General features: G+C 36.5%; 1 protein-coding gene across 13 annotated transcripts in view; it reads left to right on the top strand.

Moving 5' to 3' along the window:
- The window catches only part of Nol4 (nucleolar protein 4), a 349,489-nt gene that overhangs the window by 123,302 nt on the left and 205,019 nt on the right, over window positions 1–21,168 (top strand). For all 13 annotated transcript variants that reach the window (XM_030250501.1, XM_006525999.3, XM_030250503.1 and 10 more), the window contains one exon: window positions 6,625–6,757. In XM_030250501.1, coding sequence (XP_030106361.1) covers window positions 6,625–6,757 — 133 coding nt within the window. The remainder of the gene's footprint in view (window positions 1–6,624; window positions 6,758–21,168) is intronic.

Genomic DNA, 21,168 nt, shown 5'->3' with positions numbered 1-21,168 from the left:
AAAGCATAGCCTTCAATAATTATAATTACAAAATTATCCTTTTCACAGTTTGAAATTGTTAAATTGGATGCATACTGTTAATATATTCAAGAAAACTACTTGTTAGAGTATTTATAAAATTTTAGAAAATGTAACTATTACAGGTTTGGCAAGTTGAATAAGATAAGCATATTGAACTAAAATGATGAGATAAATCTTGATTATAAGTTGTATTTAAATTTAAATGAGGATTAATCCAATAAATTCACCAATATTTACTGAGTACTTTTCAGGTACTCTCAGAAACAGATTAACACAAACACTGTGTTTTTTGAAGCATGACTTCCAGTGAGGCGTTAAAGACAATAAAGAAAATGAACAGTAAGACTAGGCAAGTAGATAGTTGCTAAACTCTAATAAAAGAAGATAGGTATGTTAACAGGGAATTCATCCAGAATGCAAATCGGTAACACAGAACTCACTTCCAGCATACGAGGTCCTAGATTCAATGACAGTGCCCAGAATGAATAAATGAATGAATGGATAAATGAAGAAATGGATGACATAATTTGAACAACTGAAAGAAATGAAGTGTGTTGTTAGTTACTTTCTATTTCTGTGATAAAACACCATGACCAAGGCAAGTTACTGAATAAAGGTCTTAAAGGTTTATTGAAGAGCATTTAGTCTTAAAGTTCCATAGGGTTAGAATTTATGAAGGCTGAGGCAGGGAAGGAAGGAGCAGGTAGCTGAGGGCTCCTGCCTTGAAGTGCAAACACTAAACAGAGAACACAGTAGGAATGGCAAGTGGCTTTGAGAGCTAAAATTTACCCCTGATTACAAACTTCCACCAGCAAGGTCACTCCTCCTAAACCTACCAGAACCATATCATTGAGATGGAGCTATGCTTTCAGACAGCCGAGTCTATGGAGGACATTAAGATTCACACTACCCGAGGAAAAACAAATGGCTGAGAAACACCTAAAGAAATGTTCAACATCCTAGTCATCAGGGAAATGGAAATCAAAACAACCCTGAGATTCCACCTCACAGCAGTCAGAATGGCTCAGATCAAAAACTCAGGTGACAGCAGATGCTGGTGAGGATGTGGAGAAAGAGAAACACTTCTCCATTGCTGGTTCGGATTGCAAGCTGGTACAACCACTCTGTAAATCAGTCTGGTGGTTCCTCAGAAAATTGGACATATCCTACCTGAGGACCCATCTATACCACTACTGGGCATATACTCAAAATATACTCCAACATATAACAAGGGCACACACTCCTCTATGTACTTAACAGCCTTATTTATAATAGCCAGAAGCTAGAATGAGCACAGATGACCTTCAACAGAGGAATGAATACAGAAAATATGGTTCATTTACACAATGGAGTACTCAGCTATTAAAAACAATGACTTCATGAAATTCTCAGGCAAATGGATGGAACTAGAAAATATCATCCTGAGTGAGGTAACCCAGTCACAAATGAACACAAATGGTATGCACTCATTATAAACAGATATTAGTCCCAAAGCTTGGAATACCCATGATACAATTCACAGACCATATGAAATGTGGATGCTTCAGTCCTTCTTAGAAGGAGGAACAAAATACTCAAAGGAGGTAGAGGGTGGGAGGGACTTTGAAGGAAGAGAGGAGGGGGAGGAGGAAAAAGGTTGCAGGATCAGGTATGAGAAGAGACCCAGGAAAATAGGTAGAGGGTCAAGAATTTGAACAGAGGTGTGTAGCAATGAAGGATGGGGAACTGAGGGTAGCCACCAGGAAGTCCCAGATGCCAGGAAAGCAAGAAGCTCCCAGGACCCAACAGGTATGAGATTAGCTGAAATGGCCAACAAAAGGAAAGGAAAACATGAAGAGACCATATCTAGAGGTTAGGCAAGGACTCCGGTTGGGGATGGGGCTACCCACTTATCACCAACTTCTTAACCCAGAAGGCCTCCTGTCTAAAGGAAATAAGGGGACAAAGTGTGGAGCAGAGACTAAAGGCCATCCAGAGACTGTCCCACCTGGGCATCCATCCCATATACAGACACCAAACCCAGGCACTCTTGTGAATGCCAAGAAGTGCTTGCTGACAGGAGTCTGTTATAACTGTCTCCAGAAAAGCTCTGCCAGAGCCTGACAAATACAGAAGTGGATGCTTGCAGCCAACCACTGGATTTAGTGTGGTGTCCCCAATGGAGGAGTTAGAGAAAGTACTAAAGGAGCTGAAGGGGTTTGCAACCCCATAGGAAGAAAAACAATATCAAACAACCAGACTCTTCTCCCCAGCTCCCAGGAACTGAACCACCAACCAAAGAGTACACATGGCTCCAGTTGCATATCTGCCTATGTAACTGAGCATGGTATTGTATGGCATAGTAGGAGGAGAAGCTCTTGATCTTGTGAAGACTCAATTCCCCAGTGTAGTGGAATGCCAGGGTGGTGAGGTGGGAGTGGGTGGGTGGGAGGGGGAGCATCCTCATAGAAGCAGGAGGATGGGGGATTGAAAAGGGGGGCTCCAGAGGGGAAGCCAGGAAAGGGGATAACATTTGAAATATAAATACATAAAATATCCAAAAAATTGTATTAAAGGAAAGAGTTCTGAGCTACAGACAGAAGCATAGATGGCCTGGATAGAAGGCAGAATTTTGCTATAGTGTTGTCAAATAATTTATAAATGAATTCATTTAAAATTAAACTTTGGGTAAGTGATAACAAGGGATCTGTCCTATAGGCTTCCTATGTACCATTTAATTTTAATATTTACAATTGGCTCCTATTCCCTTATCATCATGCAGGTGAGAAACCCAGACTTTCACCTAACAAACCACATAAGCTGCTTAAACTCAATAGTTATCTGATATTGGAGCTCAATGTCTACTTCATTTATAATACATACATTTTAATTATTAATATTATTTTAAAAGGTTGATATAAAATATGATCTTGCCTAGAAGGAGAAAGATAGGTAGATTTCAGGTACTGATTGCTAAATACATTCCTCAAAAGTTAGTGGATTAACACAGCTTATTTCTTATTACTCTGATAAGAAATTAAGAATGAACTTCTCTGGGAATTCTTTTTATTACTCAGCTACCCTTTCTCAGCAAAGACACTATGCCAGGTGTTATGAAAGCATTTATTTAAATATGTAGATCAATAAAAACAAAGAATCATAATTCTTAATACATGAACAAGAAATATATAACTTCATAATGCTCCTTCCTTATAATCTTTTAAAATATACATCTTTTATTTATTAAAAATTCTATACATATATTTTGCATTTTGAAAGTGTTCACTCCTTATATCTCACAAATTCCCTTATGCATCCCTTTTTCTCCCTCCCAAACTAGAGCAAAAGTTTCATTTAACCAAAAGCTTAGAATCATGTCTTCAAACTTGTAAAAAAAAGTATGTTGACATAAATTTTATCCAACTCTCTCTCTCTCTCTCTCTCTCTCTCTCTCTCTCTCTCTCTGTCTATTTATCTATCTACCTATCTATCAATCTATTTTTTTTTGAAACAGAGTTTCTCTGTATACCTCTGTTTGTCCTGAACTTGCTTTGTAGACCTCACAGGGATTCATCTGTCTCTGCTTCCTAAATGCTGGAATTACAGGGGTTCTCCACCACTCACAGCGCAAATGTTATTTAATGACAATAAATGTATACTGATTAGCTACAATGTTAAGCCATTTCTATAGTGATTTCACAGAACAAGAAACATGATTGAAACTTTGCATCTAGCTCTTCTTTAAACATGCAAACACATTTTACACATATATGAATTCTATAGAAATAATTTTACTCAGATCTCATCAGCTGTGTTATCTATAATAAATTCTTGGTCTGGCAAGATAGTTAAGTAAGCAAAAGGTGTTCCATGCTAAACTCGAATACCTGAGTTCAGTCCTCAGGATGAAGGCACAGGATGGAAGAAAGCAAGTGACTCATGCAAGCTGTCTTCTGACTAGACAATAATTCCCCAACAAAAAAGTGCACCAATGATAAATAATTATTACAAATAATTGTAAACATATTTATTGTTATAAACACATATATTATATAAGTAATCATAAATAAACTAAGTAAGAAATTAAATAGTCACTTATAAAGACAATTTTTAGGGGTGGAAATGTGTTTCAGTGAATAAGGTACTTGCCCCATGACCGTAAAGTCTGACAAGTATCATTTCCATCCATGCTAACAAAATTCAAGAATAAAACAAAGAGAATCGCCAGGGCAAGATGGCTTACAAGACAGGCCAAATCATATGAAGAAATTGAAGATGGAAGAAATAACTTCTTTGATTAGGAAAAGTTCTTCTTACTTTGTTTAAAAAAGAAACCCACAAACCCAATAGCATGTTTTAGTCAGCAAAGAAGTTTATTTGGATAAGAAATAAGAGCTTTGAAGTAAAATGACAAATTCCTTGTGTCTTAGTCAGAGTTTCTATTCCTGGACAAAACATCAAGACCAAGAAGCAAGTTGTGGAGGAAAGGGTTTATTCAGCTTACATTTCCACATTGCTGTTCATCACTGAAGGAAGTCAGGACTGGAACTCAAGCAGGTCAGGAAGCAGGAGCTGATGCAGAGGCCACGGAGGGATGTTCTTTATTGGCTTGCTTCCCCTGGCTTGCTCAGCCTGCTCTCTTATAGAACCAAGACTATCAGCCCAGAGATGACACCACCCACAGGGGAACCTCCCCCCTTGATCACTAATTGAGAAAATGCCTACAGCTGGATCTCATGGAGACACTTTCCCAACTGAAGCTCCTTTCTCTGTGATAACTCCAGCTGTGTCAAGTTGACACAAAACTAGCCAGTACACCTTGCTTCAGTAAAATTGTAGCAAAGTATCCTAGTTTCAAAGAGAAGTTTTCTGATCAGGGATGAGGATCACGCTTACCTATGGAAAGGTAAATGTTTAGGTTGTTGTTAGGGGGTTTATGCTGGTTTAGTACATTAGTGGTTGTAGATTCCCTTCCAATATGTAAGACTTCATTAGCCCTGAATAGTTAGCAGGTCCCAATACCATGCGTGTTTCTCTCTTGCCGAGTGGGTCCAAAGTGCAATTAGAGACCTGCTCATTTCCATTGATGTATGCATATTTAATATGCTGGTAGTTGATGTGGTCATAGGTGTCATAGCTGGGTAGGACTGTTGATTGCCTCCCTCCTTTGGAAGCTTTGCAAGGCCTCAAACCTAAACAAAAGCCTACAAGTCACTAAAGAGTGCTGAGAGATAGAGAAATAATCTTCCATAGGGAAGAGCACATCAACTCATAATGCAATGCCAAATGGTTATTCCCTGGAAACACATATACAAATAATATATATAGACTGAGTACATAATAGGTAAGAAAATATATGGGTGTACACATACATACTTGCATTAAAAAAAAAAAGCTAATGAAGCCAGGTGGTGGTGGCGCACGCCTTTAATCCCAGCACTTGGGAGGCAGAGGCAGGAGAATTTCTGAGTTTGAGGCCAGCCTGGTCTACAAAGTGAGTTCCAGGACAGCCAGGGCTACAGAGAAACCCTGTCTCGAAAAATAAAAATTAAAATTAAAAAAAAAGCTAATGAAAAAAGAGGCCAAGAATTTGAAAAGAGCAAGGAGAGATATATCGGAAAAATTGGATGGAGGAAGGGGAAAGGGGAAATATAGTAATTATTTTATAATATCAAAAACTTAAAGAAGTGTACCAGTTTCTGTATTAATTGTTCACAATTGACATTTTTCTGAATTAATCATTTAGTAGAGATTTTTGTCCCCTGACTTTAAGTGAATAAGTTTTACATAATGTTATATAGAAGTCCTTTTATAAATCCAGTGCTCTGCCTATCATATAACACTGTATTATTTATCTGCATATAATCGTCTACCTCTCCTCATGAGCCATCTATCATCTTTGTGTAATCTATCATCTATCTATCTATCATCTATCTATCTATCTATTTATCTATCTATCATCTTTCTACCGCTCATCTATATGTCATCTATCATTTATTTATCTAGAACCTGTATAATACATTGCATATCTATAATATACATAGCATCTATTCTCTATAATCTACCTCTATCATCTTTATTTTAAAATATATTAAGAATTCACTGCTCTATATCAAATACAAACATTGAATCTATGCATATGTCTTAGTTTATACTTTAAGTCCATCCTGCTTGCTGATGAAAACTTCTTACTGTTATATAATATATGCTTATAAATATGTATATGTGCCTATAATATTTTACCAAGTCACTTTGTTAATAGTAAAACTTAAAATTTCCTTCCCATCATGTTTTATGATCACCCTTTAAATACAAATTTAAGAATTCTTAATATTCATTAATAATAGTTCAATATTTATACTAATTCCTAAACTATTTTCTTTCTAAACACACTGCTCTATCTTTACAATGGGATTCTGCATAATGTTGTTTGAGTACCCAAATTTTTAACATTTTTTTGAAGGAAGAGTTTCATGATTTCACACATCTATTACTATGTACCATGTTTTATTGAGTCTGATAATATGAACTGGCTAACCTCTAATTAAGCACATAGGCAGAATAGTTTTCTTTTGCACACAGTTAAATTTTACAGTGCCTAATAATATTTTCAACCCATTTCAGGATGAAAGCTCAATAGAAAGTGACGAATTTGACATGAGTGATTCAACACGAATGTCAGCCGTGAACTCTGACCTTAGCTCCAACCTGGAAGAAAGAATGCAAAGTCCCCAGACTGTCCATGGCCAGCAAGATGGTAAGCCTTTCACATGGAACAAATGAGTAGATAAAGCAGTGAGCCTCAGCAATGAGTAAGAATCTATTAAAATCACAACCACCTCCTCACTCTTGTGTCCATTTTAAAAATTCGTCTCTATGGAGACATTTTCTGGGCATTCAGGTTATGTCATCCACTTTATTATTTTTAGATTTAAGTACTCTTTTCAAAATAAAAGTGTTAGACTGATTTATAAAAAGATGTCAGTTATGAAATCCAGGCTCATCCATGTTTTCCTTTTCAAATATAAAATGTGCTACAGGAGTGCAGTTGAATATCTATGATATTATTTTCAGGCTTTGGTTTCATATGTCATCATTTATTTTTGAGAAAATGAAGAGTTTAAAGATGATTAAATTTTCTTTGACCTAACAGCTTAGTTCCAAGTATAAAGGACACATGATTAAAGATAATTTTCTCAAAGGGATGCTGTAGGATGAAGGTAATCTGAATTCCTTTTTGGCTCAAAGGAAAAGGAAGGTTATACATTCTCAGAAGGATCCCAAAGTCTTCCCTTTGCTGATGCTGGGAATAAAGCTGAACATGATAAAGACAGTTGATGCTCCTCACTTAAGGCCTGATATGCTCAAAAATTTTCTGAAGATTTTTGTCTTTGTATTAAATTTGTTGCAAATTAATATAATCGCTGGTGTAAAATTAAGTTTTATAAATAGAAAGCAAAGAATTCATTCAAAATTGGTTTATGACTTCATTCAGGTATAAGTCTACATGACTCTTTCGATTGGTAAGTTTTTTCACTATATTAGTAGATAGGAAAAAAGGCTTTCCTTGATTTTTTTCAAAACAAAAAAACTTTGTTATTAAAACCTCTTTTTAGAAGTTGTCAGTGTTTCAGACTGATTTTGCATTCTATTTATACCAGAAAGACTTAAGACATCCCTAGTTTTAAATGTGAGAATGTCCCCATTATGGGCACTTTTGTTTTCCACATTTTAGAAGAATCTGAGTGGAGTGCAAGTTACATCATTGTAATTTCTAAGAAAGTGAAGAGAACTTTGGGCATGACTTCAAGCTTATGTTTGACAACACAGTTTTTGGTAGAAAAAGTTTTCATTTGGGAATAAATACTATGAGGAAATTCTCGTCACTTTATTATAAAATAGATATTGCTCACACAATAATGGTGCCAGCATCACAGAATAACTGATACACACACACATACACACTAATCAGTTATCTGTTTATATTCTCGTTCTGCTCATATATAATTCTGAAGAATGTGAAGAATGAACATTTCAGGACTGTGTCTCTAATTTTCAAAACTCATCACTTTCTTCATTGAAATTGCCAGTTGTAGTTCTTTAGCTAGGGTAGAACGCCCATAATAAAATCTATTTTGACTTTTTAAGATGCTTTGGAATAATATGGGAAATACTCCACTGTGTATTGATGGCTGCTGCGCATGAACGTTAGTTAGCTCTTTCTCTGTCTCTTCCTAAGCCCTTCTTCGATGCCTGAGGAGTTCTCCCTAACACTGCCCACTGAGTTTTCTTTGGCATTGTCTTTCCTAGTCCACTGAGAGGTTTTCCCCATCCTGGTATATTATTAGCATCATCACCTGAATGTAACAGCAAGCTCTTTGCTTTCCTCAGAAAGTTCCTCGCCACTTTCTCCTCACAAGTGTTGGCTGTATTCCTTAGCTTTGTCCACATAGTTACCACGTGAGAGATAATTCTATCTGCAGGCACATGAAGCCCCAGTTTTTTTTCTGCAAATCCTCCTATCTTAAAAAGAACATCTGCTAATGCCCTACCTCCCTCTATTCAACTCCTATTGTTAGCATTCCTTAGAGAACTTATTCCCATGTGAAACTATATTATTTTCTCATTCATTACCCTTTCCTCTTCTATACTACACGAATTATTAATTTTTAAGTATTCTCCCAGTATGAGTTTCCTGTCATATGCTCCATTTCATAATCTTCTTACATGTCCCATCATTTAAATAATTAAGGTGTAGCTTTCCAATATAATTATGGTTTGTAAAATGAGTTTTATGTATTTTCTTTCCTTTTCCCTGATAATGGTATTCTCTTGTTATCCATACTAACACTACATTGTGCAATTCTCTTTACCTCATGAATGCACCCATGTGCCTGCATACACTCATGTGCACACCTCTTTATATAAACTTGTACTACTTCATCATACTTGTTTTATAATTATAGTGTGCTCTTTATCTTTTGCCATTCATATCTATTTTCTTTTACATGTAAATTATATACATACATGTGTATATGTAAACATTTGGATGTGTTGGTGTTTGTATGTAATGCTGAGCAAATAAATACATAAGACATTTTTACAAGGATAGCCCTAACTCATATAAGATATAATATAAAGAAAGTGATCTATCTAACATCTATGTGAAATTATTTTGCTTTTTAAAAATGAAAGTTTATAATAACAAAAATTTAAATATTTATCTTTTTTAAATACTGGGGTACTTGAAGAACTAAGTCTTAGTTAGCTTGGGATATGTTAAAACCTTGTGGGTGGTGTACATTAATCTTTAAAGAGTGTAAGAAGGTAAGGAAATGTGGAATAGCTTATCTAATGTTGGGTGAGCATCCTGATGTGGGACCAGTATAGTGTTCATGGGCAGAACTTTCCAGCCTGCACACTGTTGATCCCTGACTTGGTTTTGGTAAATATCTAGCAGCTTTTTTTCCAATTGCTTACTGCATGGTAGTACAAGCTTCCATTTGGAGACATGTGTACCATCTCCAGATACAACAATGGCGTCCTTGCTTGGTAGGGGGTGCAAATGGCCCAACAGTCAGAAATGACGGATATAGGCAAGGAAGAGGAGTCTGTGCAGAGGATGACTATCAGAGGAGAATCCACAGGGAGATGCTTTAAGGAAACTAAGGAGAAAAGAAGAGAGTGAGCCATGGTAGACACACATGAGGATGGGAATGCTTTTTGATTATGCTTTTCCATAGAGTGATCACTGTCCACGCAGTGGGCTTGACATACGGTTGTCGGTCGGAATGAGGAGCATTTTCATATTAATAGTATATAATTTAAGGCTAAAGAGCTACATGTGATAGTAAACTGTGCAAGAGTAATATTTTATTGTGACACAGTGAGTTCCTTTGTCTGTACTCATAAATCAGATGTGCCGAAAGCATTGGGAGAAATGGTGGGTTAAACTCCTATTATAATAACTGGTTAAAACTTCAATTTTACTATGTATAAAGTCTTTTATCATCACTGTATGTTTTTGTATGTTATTTTGTTTTGACACAGTTTCATGCAGCCCAGACTAGCCTCAAATTCCTAGTCCTTGTGTCTCAGCCTCACCTAAATGTTTAGGTTAAAACCTAAAGTGACATGATTTCTAAAATCTGAACAAACAAATTTTTAAAGTTAGAGTAAAATGTTCTGTTTTTCTTAAGTATCAAGTTGAAATATTCGCCAAAGAGGCTGAAGTAGAAAGTTGTGGCTTTTTGAAATTCCAGAAATTGTAACATAGGCAGGTTTATATAATGTCTCTATTGAGCACCATATGCAATGGAGAATGAAGACTGAAAGCCTTTCTTTTATGTTTCTATTTCACTATGCTTATCACAGATTTAAAATGTAGTCATCAAATTCTGCTGTATTGGAGACAGGGAGGAAAGGAAGGAAAATGTTTTGCCCTGGGTTAGATAATTAAGCAAAGGTCAAGAAGACAGAAACAAAATAAGGAATTTATGAGAAGGTTCTTCGAGATCAGCATAGAATAATAGGAAGTTTCTTTTGCTTATTTGAAGTCCATGTTGCTTCTCTCACTCAGTAAACACATAAAAGATAAGAAACACATAGACCATGTTTAGAAACAAAATCAAAAATACACAAAATACATAAAAGTCAGTCTTTGCCTAGGAAGGATTTTACCCTTGATTTTTATTTAACCAAACCACATTGCAGAATTTGAACAGTTTAAGACACTCAAAAGACTATTTTGGGGTCAAATTCACCTAACTGCTCTGCTTACCCTGGGTTTGCTCCTGTAAGCCTGTGGTTCACAACGCTGCTATGAAGGTTAGGAGCTTGTGAATACAACTTTGGTACGCAATGGCTGTGGCTTGCAGAGTTCCAGGAGACATGCCTGGACCTAAAAGCCCACAGCCTTGTGGATCCTGACACAGCCTGTTTGTTAAGTTTCATGCTATGGCATCCATTTAAATAGATCCTAGGTAAAAAAACAAAATGCCACCCATTAAGTTCTTACCTTTAAATCTCAAATTCCACATATCCTGGTGCAGCTCTAAATGACATTTTCACCCTTTGCCCTGAGATGCCTGATGCATCTGATACTTGCTTTCTGAGGTTGCCTTTGACAGGGAGCCTCAGCCTTTGGGACAGACCTGAAGCTTCAATTTAAGCAAGCGTTTGATTCCCTTTGATAGGGTCATTTGTTTTCTACAAAGCAATCTACTTGCTTTTCTAAATTAAATACTGTATGCAAATCACTTCTGATATATCTTGCTATCTTCTAAGAAGATAGTTGTACCTGAATTAACTGTAAAAACTGTTATATCACATTATTTCTTTCTTTTGTAGTCATGGTAAGCTGTTGCTTATTTTTCTTTTTGCCTCAAAAAAAAAAAAAGATAATAAGGATGCCACAGAAAGCTGAGAAACATCCTTATGATTATTTACTCTTAATATTCATCAGCTTTAAAACCAAAGATTTACAACAGATATGAATATTTCTATTCTTAATACTTGTGGCATTTGGGTCATAACATTATGCATATAGTGCTCTTGGGTAGCTGGTCCGTGTCTTGTGACTGTGGCATGTCAACTCAGCCAATGCCACAAACTAGAGGTTTTATTTCCAGCAAATATGATTTTGTGTCGTGTTTGTTATAGTCACACAAAGACACATTCTGAGAAATATATCACTAAGTTGTATCATTGTGTAAATATCAGCATGCTTTCATAAATGAAGGCAACTATGATGTCATTGAAGGTGTGGTGGTGGCCTAAATCTGCAGGAACTCTGGAGGTTGAGAAGGGGACATCTAGAGTTTAAGATAAGTCCAGGCTACAGTGTAAAATACTATCCTGCTAAAACATCAAATCAATCAATCAATCAATCAATCAATCAATCACTCACCTACATTCCTTATTGAAGCAGTTAGTTTTCTTATTGCAGTAACAATATCACGTGACAAGTAGGCAATATTGCATTGTCTGTCATGGTTTTAGAGTAGATACAATGTATCCCGGTGGGTTAAGTATGGTGAGAGAAGGCAGCAGGCCAGACAAAGGATTCTGCTGCTCAGCTCTTTCTCCTTTTTGAATCAGTCTTGGACTCTGGCCTCTGGTCTTGCGTTGCTCTCATTTAGAAAGGTCTTTCCTCTTAAGTCAATCATGTCTGGAAATCCCCTCAGTGATAAACAATGAAGAGTAACCACTATACCTGTAATATTTGTACACAGGTTATTATGTATATGAAACATCTGGTTAATATTTGGCATCTTATGTTTCAAATTTCTTTCCTCTGAATAGAAAGCACACTTTTCTGATTAAACTGACTTTCTAGGTAAAAATTCAGAAGACAGTTTCTCAAACATTGATGTCTTATTTGGAATATCCTCTAGACAAATTAATCCTGAATAAAGTATACTTAGTCCTATAAGGCCTTGTTAAGTGAGGACAAATGGTCTCAATAAGTAACTTTGAGAATCTAGGCTAGGGTTGCTACTTTGAGGCTATTTGGTATTTTATATCAGAAATGTGCTTAAGGGTTGGGCAATAAAAAAGAAACAATGTATTATTCAGAGGTATAATTCTGAAAAGTAACTGTTGGATCTTAAGTAGAAGATGGACAGCCTGGCGTGGTGGCACATGTCTTTAATCCCAGCACTTGGGAGGCAGAGGCAGGCGAATTTCTGAGTTCAAGGCCAGCCTGGTCTACAGAGTGAGTTCCAGGACAGCCAGGGCTATACAGAGAAACCCTGTCTTAAAAAACAAACAAACAAACAAAACAAAAACAAACAAAAAACAAAAACAAAGAAACAGAAAGAAAGAAAGAAAGAAAGAAAGAAAGAAAGAAAGAAAGAAAGAAAGAAAGAAAGAAGATAGACAAGAGTAAGCGGCAGGAAGTGTAATCATCTCCATCCATTCCACATGTGACCAGAATCTTAGCGTTGTCAGATAATGGAATTACAAAAATAAACAAAATGTTAGAACTATATGAGATTGCCTCATTCCATTGGTCCATCCTGAAAAGCTCTAAAATAATCTGAACATTAAGAATAACAAACCAAATCATTCTTGAGATTGGATGAATTTCTATTTCAGTTAGCAGGAATTCCTATACAAGTGAAATGACAGTAGCCCTGGGGAGTATGAATGGAGTCGATTAAAAATAGAATGCTCTAGTTATGTGGTAAATAATTAAGTAGAGAGGTGTGGAATACAGTTCCACATTTTCTTCTATCCAAATTTAGATTGTGTGCTGAACTGGCAGAATAATTCTCCTGCACTCCAATTCATCTTAACATACAGGACCTTTAAGAGCTACCTTGTATGCCCTTCAGATGAATGTTGCAAATCAGTGCTTCCAATGTTACCTCTTCTCCATTCTCCATTTTTGCCCCTAAGTTCCACAATGGCAACCTGTCAAGTTGCAAAACCTCACGCTCAAGCCCCGCTCTACCTAGCATTTTCTAAGTTTCTTTCAGAATGAGAATTGATTTGTGAGGTCATGCAGGGCTCACCTCTGTCCTTTCTTATGACAGATGCCATGGGTGGCAGTTCTTTTATAGTTTATAAAAATGCATCACTCATGATCTAAGATCTATAGTTTGTTTGGAATAAATTGATGAAAATTGTACATACTGGATATACGCTAAGAACATGCACGTAATGAAATGACATATAACTACTCAGTGTTCATATTCAGTCTTTTTTTACTGCTCAGTGGATATGTGAGTAACATTTTAGTAAAAATAGGCTCCTGATGAAATTGCATCTATTATGGCTGAACCCGATAGTTTCATGCATTATTATTAAGGCATATGAACCAACAATAAAAGCTTCTACTGCTTCACCATTTAATTTAGTTGGGAAATCTAATAAAACATATTTTTAATAAGAATGATGTAAAACTATACTTAGTGGGAAATGAAAGTTGGCATTTAATTTTTTATGATCCTGAGTTTTAATTAGAAAACCCACTAACAGTGTTTTTAGTGTGAATTCCAAATTCCCTAGAGATTCCCCTGCTTATGTTCTAATTATTTTCACTGAACTTTAAAAAAATTTACTTAGCATTTTTGGGATTATTTTGAAAAAAAATTGTGTGGGCTAAAATGTTTTTTATATATATATATACAATGTAACAAATTTAACTGTAAAAACTAAACCTGCTCAAAAATGTGGATTTGTTCTTTGTGATTAAATCCTAAATATTTCTCGATTGAAGATGCATGAACTCCAACAATGCTGCCATTTTATCCTCATCAAGTTTCTTTAATACCAAATTAAAATGATTTACATGATGAATTTATTTAATTATTATTCTGAGTCAAGGTAGTTAAACTAATGAAGCTTTTAGAATGTGCTTTTAATGGCAATTGCTCTATAAATAATCAGATCATAATTTTCAGAATTATAGACTAACTTTACAAGTAATATAAAAGGAGCAGGCAATTAGAAAGTAATTTACTATGAATTGTAAAGAATTTTGATTCTTAAATCCTTTAGCTATATTTATGTGTGTGTACTTGTGTGCACATGTATATTTAATCATTTGAAATTTCTTTTAAATGGTAATTATGTTTCTAAAAGCAGAAAGAAGAAAAATTTGGCTTATATCTAGAGCTAAAGTATTAAACATAATAGCTTAATTCTGCATTTACTTAAAATTCATTTGGAGGATCATTGTGTGCCATTCATGTAGACTTGCATTATTAAAAAATATGTTCTACTTTCCCCAGATTAAAACTCTGTGTCTTAGCATCTCTTAACATTATTAAAGTGGATTTATGTAAATAAGTACCTAAGAGTTATCTTGTATTCCATCAGTATCTAGGATCATGTCATACCCAAAGACCAACTCCTTTTGGCTAGATTCTGCTCTAGCTCAGGTATGAGGCTTAGGGCTCGGCTTGCTATGACACCTACCTGCTCATATCAGCAAAGGATGTCAAAGGACTTGGGAATATTCCTTCTAACTTAGTTATTTTGAGATGTTGTACTTGAGGTTTGTTAGTATTTTCCTGACCACATTTCCTATCCTGTGAAAGACTGCATGAATTAGAACCTTGGAAGATGACAGAATCCTGTGAAACAGAGAATCTGATTCAAGACCTTTTCAGTCTGAGGACTAAGTCATATTCGTCTCCCAGTGTTCAGGTGAAGTTGAGTTCACATGATTTGTGTGTGTGTGTGTGTGTGTGTGTGTGTGTGTGTGTGTGTGTTGAGACACTTTTGCTGTGTCTCATTGACTAGCATGTAACTTGCTAGGTAGCTCAGACTACCCTGAAATTAGATGTTATCCTTTGTGTCAGTATGTCACCTGTGATTAGTCATGAGCTACCATGCTTAGCTTACTCAAATCCATTTTGAGCCCACCAGTATAAGTCATTCTTTGAGCCTTATTGCAGTGTGAGGACTACCTAGATTTCCCTTACATATAATTTTCTTGAACGGATTTTCTTTTCTCTAATTCTTATTTTTCTTTTTTGGTATTAATACCACACAAGTATATTTTATAAACTTTCAAGAATGGCAAATCAATGCTATATTTCTTTACAATTTTCCTATACTTGTTTGAGTCAACTATCAACTATTAGGGAAAGAAAAGCAGTCATAGTCTTTATGCAATTCAACAACTCAGTAAGTTTAGTGTTGAGTGGGGCTTTGAAGCTAGAGTTGTTTGACAGCTGGGCAAACAGATAAATCAGCTACAGCATAGAGATGAGTTGACTGTAAAAATATTGACTTACTGGGTTGACAGAAATCATAGTAAGATTTTTGGATGATAAACAGATAGGACAGCTGTAGGGTATTGAAGGAAGGGACAGAAAGTGTATTTCATTGTATTTATTACAAACTTGTAGTAAAATTCTCTTATTCTCACGTCTCCATTTGACTGGGTGTGTCTTGGGTTCAGGAGAGAATTCTGTCTTATTCACCTTTACATACCCTCTTTAAAGTGGGGCATCTGGAAAAGTAAACATCACTTTTGAGCTGAAGGATCGTGTTTATGTAATAAGTTCAATCCTCATTAAGTTTCGTTTGCCCAAGTGTTTGGTAATGTATGCTTTCTGGCATTTACCTTCCAGTTCTCCCTCCAAACAACAAATCTATACAGTAGTGTACGAACTTAAATTGAGCTCTTTTTTTAAAAAATATTTTTATTAGGTATTTTCCTCATTTACATTTCCAATGCTATCCCAAAAGTCCCCCATACCCTCCCCGCCAACTCCCCTACCCACCCACTCCCACTTTTTGGCCCTGGCATTCCCCTGTACTGGGGCATATAAAGTTTGCATGACCAATGGGCCTCTCTTTCCAGTGATGGCCGACTAGGCCATCTTCTGATACATATGCAGCTACAGACAAGAGCTCCGGGGTACTGGTTAGTTCATATTGTTGTTCCACCTATAGGGTTGCAGTTCCCTTTAACTCCTTGGGTACTTTCTCTAGCTCCTCCATTGGGGGCCCTGTGTTCCATCCAATAGCTGACTGTGAGCATCCACTTCTGTGTTTGCCAGGCCCCGGCATAGTCTCACAAGAGACAGATATATCAGGGTCCTTTCAGCAAAATCTTGCTAGTGTATGCAATGGTGTCAGTGTTTGGAGGCTGATTATGGGATGGATCCCTGGATATGGCAGTCTTTAAGAAGTCAATGTAAAGACATTGTTCAATTAAATAATCTCTTAATGATAGTTTATAAAATTATTACTTTTAGTAACATGAACTTTTCACATTACTGTTTACAAACATCATACTACATTCATCTTAAATTTATAATGAAAATAAATAGTAACTTGTTTTAAAGGAGCTGAACTGAGACAAGGTGGCCTGTGCTCACTCTGCCAGTAACATTTACAATCTGGTATGTTTGAGAATCATTTTTTTTCTCTCTGCATTGTGGATGAGTTAGTGCTCTTTAGACTATGAACATGTACTAAAGGATTATGGGATGATAGAGGGGTTATCCCCATCCTTCTCCCAACCTGTCATCTCCCCTTCAAAAAGCTAGATTATACACATGAGGAGTTCTTAGAAATCAGGGAAATTGTTGAAGGAACAGACTAAGTTTCTTCCTGCAAAATAATCCTGGACTCCCTGCCTCCTTTTCTTGCCATCCACCCTGACTTGGTGAAAAAATGTAGTCAAACTCTACAGGCAGAACAAAACCTCATAGTTATGTCAAGAATTTTATCAAAGGTAAACTTTCTTTCCTCTTTATGAATACACTTATACCTTTGTGTCTTGAATGTAGAAACATGTATTACGTTAGCTTTCCATCTCTGTGACTACACATGTAAGATAAACAACTTACAGCTGACAAAAATTATTTGTTCTAATATTTCAGAAGAATCAGACCACTTGAATTCATTAGTTTTATTGATTATAGGCTCCCAGAGAGGCACAATATCAATTTGGAAGGAGCTGATGGCCGAGGCTACTTATTCCATGGTAGACAGGAGGCAGAGTAAGGGAATACAGGAAAGGCCAAGGCAAGATCCAATACAAAATACATGCCATCAAGTGATTCATTCACTAGAACAAAAATATGAGGAATGGATTGTGGGGAGCGGGTGTGGCGGCAGTCCCAAAGGCGCCAGAGACTGCAGCTAAGTCATATGACTTGCACCTGACTTCCTCATATAAGACACAAACATCTTGAGTGCTGCGCAGGTGTACCAGGATACAGGTGAATCCAATTTGGTGGAGATTTGCCCCTGCTGCCCTGATTAGCTGAGGCTGCGTGCCTGGAGAGGCGGCGTGGCCTGCTGTGCGTGGATGGGAACTGAGAGTATAAAAGAGTGAGAGGCCCAGGGTTCGGGGGAGATATAAACAGGGGAGAGATATAAACAAGGGAGATATAAAAACAAGGGAGATATAAAAACGAGGGCGATATATAAACAAGGGAGATATAAAAACAAGAGAGATATAAAAACAAGGGAGATATAAACAAGGGAGATATAAACAAGGGAGATATAGAGAAAGAAGAAACAGGACTGAATAAACGTGTGCAGAAGGATCCTGTAGCGGCGTCGTTCTTGCTGGCGAGTTGGGGGCGCGCTCGAGAGTTGGTGCAAGTCATATGACTTAGCTGCAGTCTCTGGCGCCTTTGGGACTGCCGCCACACCCGCTCCCCACAATGGATCACATCTGGAAATGCCCCACATACATGCCCACATAGTGTACATGAACCTCACGGGAATCGTTCATTCCACAACCAGCTCACACAGTCCCTGTAAAGAATCATGTTATGTGTAGGCTTTTGTGCACATGAGTAATGAGAGAAGAGAGAGCATAGGAAGAGAGAAGGGGGACGGGTAGCAGAAGTAGAAGGGAGAGAAAAAAGAAAGGGGGAAGAAAAGGAAGAGAGGGACATGAAGGTGGACTAAAAAAAAAAAAGAAACAGTTGCATAAAAGCTATTTCAACAATAATTGCTTCTCTCTCTCTCTCTCTCTCTCTCTCTCTCTCTCTCTCCCCCATACAATTGCTTCATTATATATTTGGTGACCTGAAATGTCAAGATAACTTCCAAAATTTTGAAGTTTTTAATCCAGTAACTGTAACTAGTCTGTGTCTCTGTCCAAGTATGGAGAGTTATTTTAGAAGCATATTATTATTATTTTGATATAATGAAGGCTTGAAGGATAGCTCTTATCATCACGCAGAATAAGCTGCACGACTCATCAAGTCTTATATATTTTTCTTTATTCAACTCTATGATAAAAAGCCAAAGAAGTAAGACCAGGAGTTTTTCATACAGTGGAGTTGGTACACTGAAAGCTTATCGAAGCATCCTGACATAGTCTGTCAGTGGGCACACACACTCTTGAAATACATGCCAATACTATAAGTAGCTTCTTCATCTAAATTTCCATGTGCATGAATCTATTAAAACAAAATACAACTAAACTCCAGCAGAGCAAGCATAAAATCAAATTATTTTATCATTACTTCTAACAGAAAATGAGCATTGATGGTGATGGGCACTAATCTTTCTTAATTGTTTATAAAAAATCATATATGGTTTACAGAGTTAACTTTGTAAATTTCTCATAAACCTATAAAGAAACTGTTATTTTCTCAACATAGGTGAGAAAACCCCAGGGTCATTAATTAGCCTCTTATCTCCGTAACTCTGCAGTCCTAGAGCAATCAGCCTGTAAAGCCTCTAGCATCAATGTGAGCTTCTAAGCTGCCACACGCGCCTCTGTAACCACTCATCTGATTCTGCAAGCTATGCTTGCTTCTAGGGCGTAGACCATGCAGGCTCAGCCACTGCACCAGGCTCTTACAGTCTGAGCAGAGAATGAATGTTCCAGACTCTTCATGGAGCTTCTGCTTTCGAATTCACCTGCCTTTGGATGATTTCGCATATCCTCCTACTTCACAGCTGCTTTCTATTGATTTTACACAGTAATATAAGCTTTTCAATGTCATTCCTGGGTGCTGAAATCTATTGGTTGTGAGTGGTTTGTATTCCGTTGATTTCAATACGATCTCTTGACAATAATTACGCTGTGTTTAAAATTCCCACTTCTTTTATCTTTTAAAAATATTACTGACTTCTGGTAAGTCTTTCATCCTTCTCTGTTCTTCCCCTGTGTGGGAAGGACAGTAAGAAATTGTGCCCGGTTTCCTCTTTGGCTTTCATTGTTTTGAATCTTCTGATTCTCTTTTACTATGCTTTATTCTAAATAATGAGACCAGACTTTGACAGAAGGAAGAATAAAAACTTTCATTCATGACTATCAACTCATGCCAATAATGATTTATATTTTCTCATAAGCCTTTTATTTTATAACATTCCAAAGTTTTGCCTCACATAAAATAACAAGGAAATATATTTTATGAAGAGTACCATTTTCCTACATTAAGCATCAAAATAAGTTGCTTGAAGTGTCAACCATGCAAATACAAAACCCTAAAATAAATGACTTCATGTAATAGTGGTATTTAAATATAATATACATACATTAAAATGAGTTTATCTTGTATGAGAAGTAGAAATTATCTAAAGTATATACATCCAATATATATTTGGATATAGAAATTATCCAAAGTATAATTTATCCATCTGAGTAGACATAGATGATAATAGGATTTTTGATCCTAAAGCAAATTTTGAAAATGAATAAAATGACAAGTTGCAGCAAAAACATATCAAGGTTAATTGCATCTGTGAACAGGAAAAACAACTGTATGGTAAACTTCATTACATGCTTATAAGACTCGGTGGCTTTCAGGGATATATTTGATGAATTGAGAAATTATTTATCAATTTTAGTTACTAGTTCTTAGTTTTTTTCTGACAGTTGTAAACAGTGTCTAGTCCTTCCGAACACAGGGTGCCAACTACTAATCTGTAAACAGGGTACTTTCTGCATTTATATCTATGGATAAATGAGAAGTTCTTAACTCTTATAATGGAAAGAAAGGTGTTACTCTGGCAAGAAAAACACTATAAACTAGATATTTTGAGTGGGGCATGGTGGCGCACGCCTTTAATCCCAGCACTTGGGAAGCAGAGGCAGGTGGATTTCTGAGTTTGAGGCCAGCCTGGTCTACAAAGTGAGTTCCAGGACAGCCAGGGCTACACAGAGAAACCCTGTCTCGAAAACAAACAAACAAACAAACAAACAAACAAAAACTAGATATTTTGACCTTTTCTTTGAAAGTCATTTTGACCTATGGAGGTGAGGGTTATCCTAATTACAAGGTAAGTAATTAAAACAATCCAAATGGTCTTTTTTCAGTTTTCAATTGTTTATAGCTATCATCCAAAAATGGGTTTGGATGCCATTTTCACACATAGTCATTGTACTTTGTTTCTATCCACCCATTATCATCCATCAGGACCCTCCCCTAGGTCCTCTCCTCTACCAAATATGCTTCTCTATCACATATACATAAATACAAGTGTGCATATGTGTGTGTGTGTGTGTGTGCGCACGTGCATGTGTGTGTGTGCATGTGTGTGTGCATGTGCGTGCGCGTGTGTGCATTGAAATCTACCTCTACATGTGAGGGAAAATATGTAATATTTGTCTTTCTGAGTCTGGCTTATTTTGCTCAACATAATGAATTCCATCTATTTCCCTGAGAATAGCATAATTTTTACAATCTTCTCTGTGTTATGAGCCCTTCTCATTTTGTAAAATAAGTTGTT

The sequence above is a fragment of the Mus musculus genome, chromosome 18 (assembly GCF_000001635.26).
Source record: "Mus musculus strain C57BL/6J chromosome 18, GRCm38.p6 C57BL/6J".
In the NCBI taxonomy this organism is placed as follows: domain Eukaryota; kingdom Metazoa; phylum Chordata; class Mammalia; order Rodentia; family Muridae; genus Mus; species Mus musculus.
The sequence above is the reverse complement of the archived record's forward strand: the minus strand, read 5'-3'. Positions and strand labels throughout refer to the sequence as shown.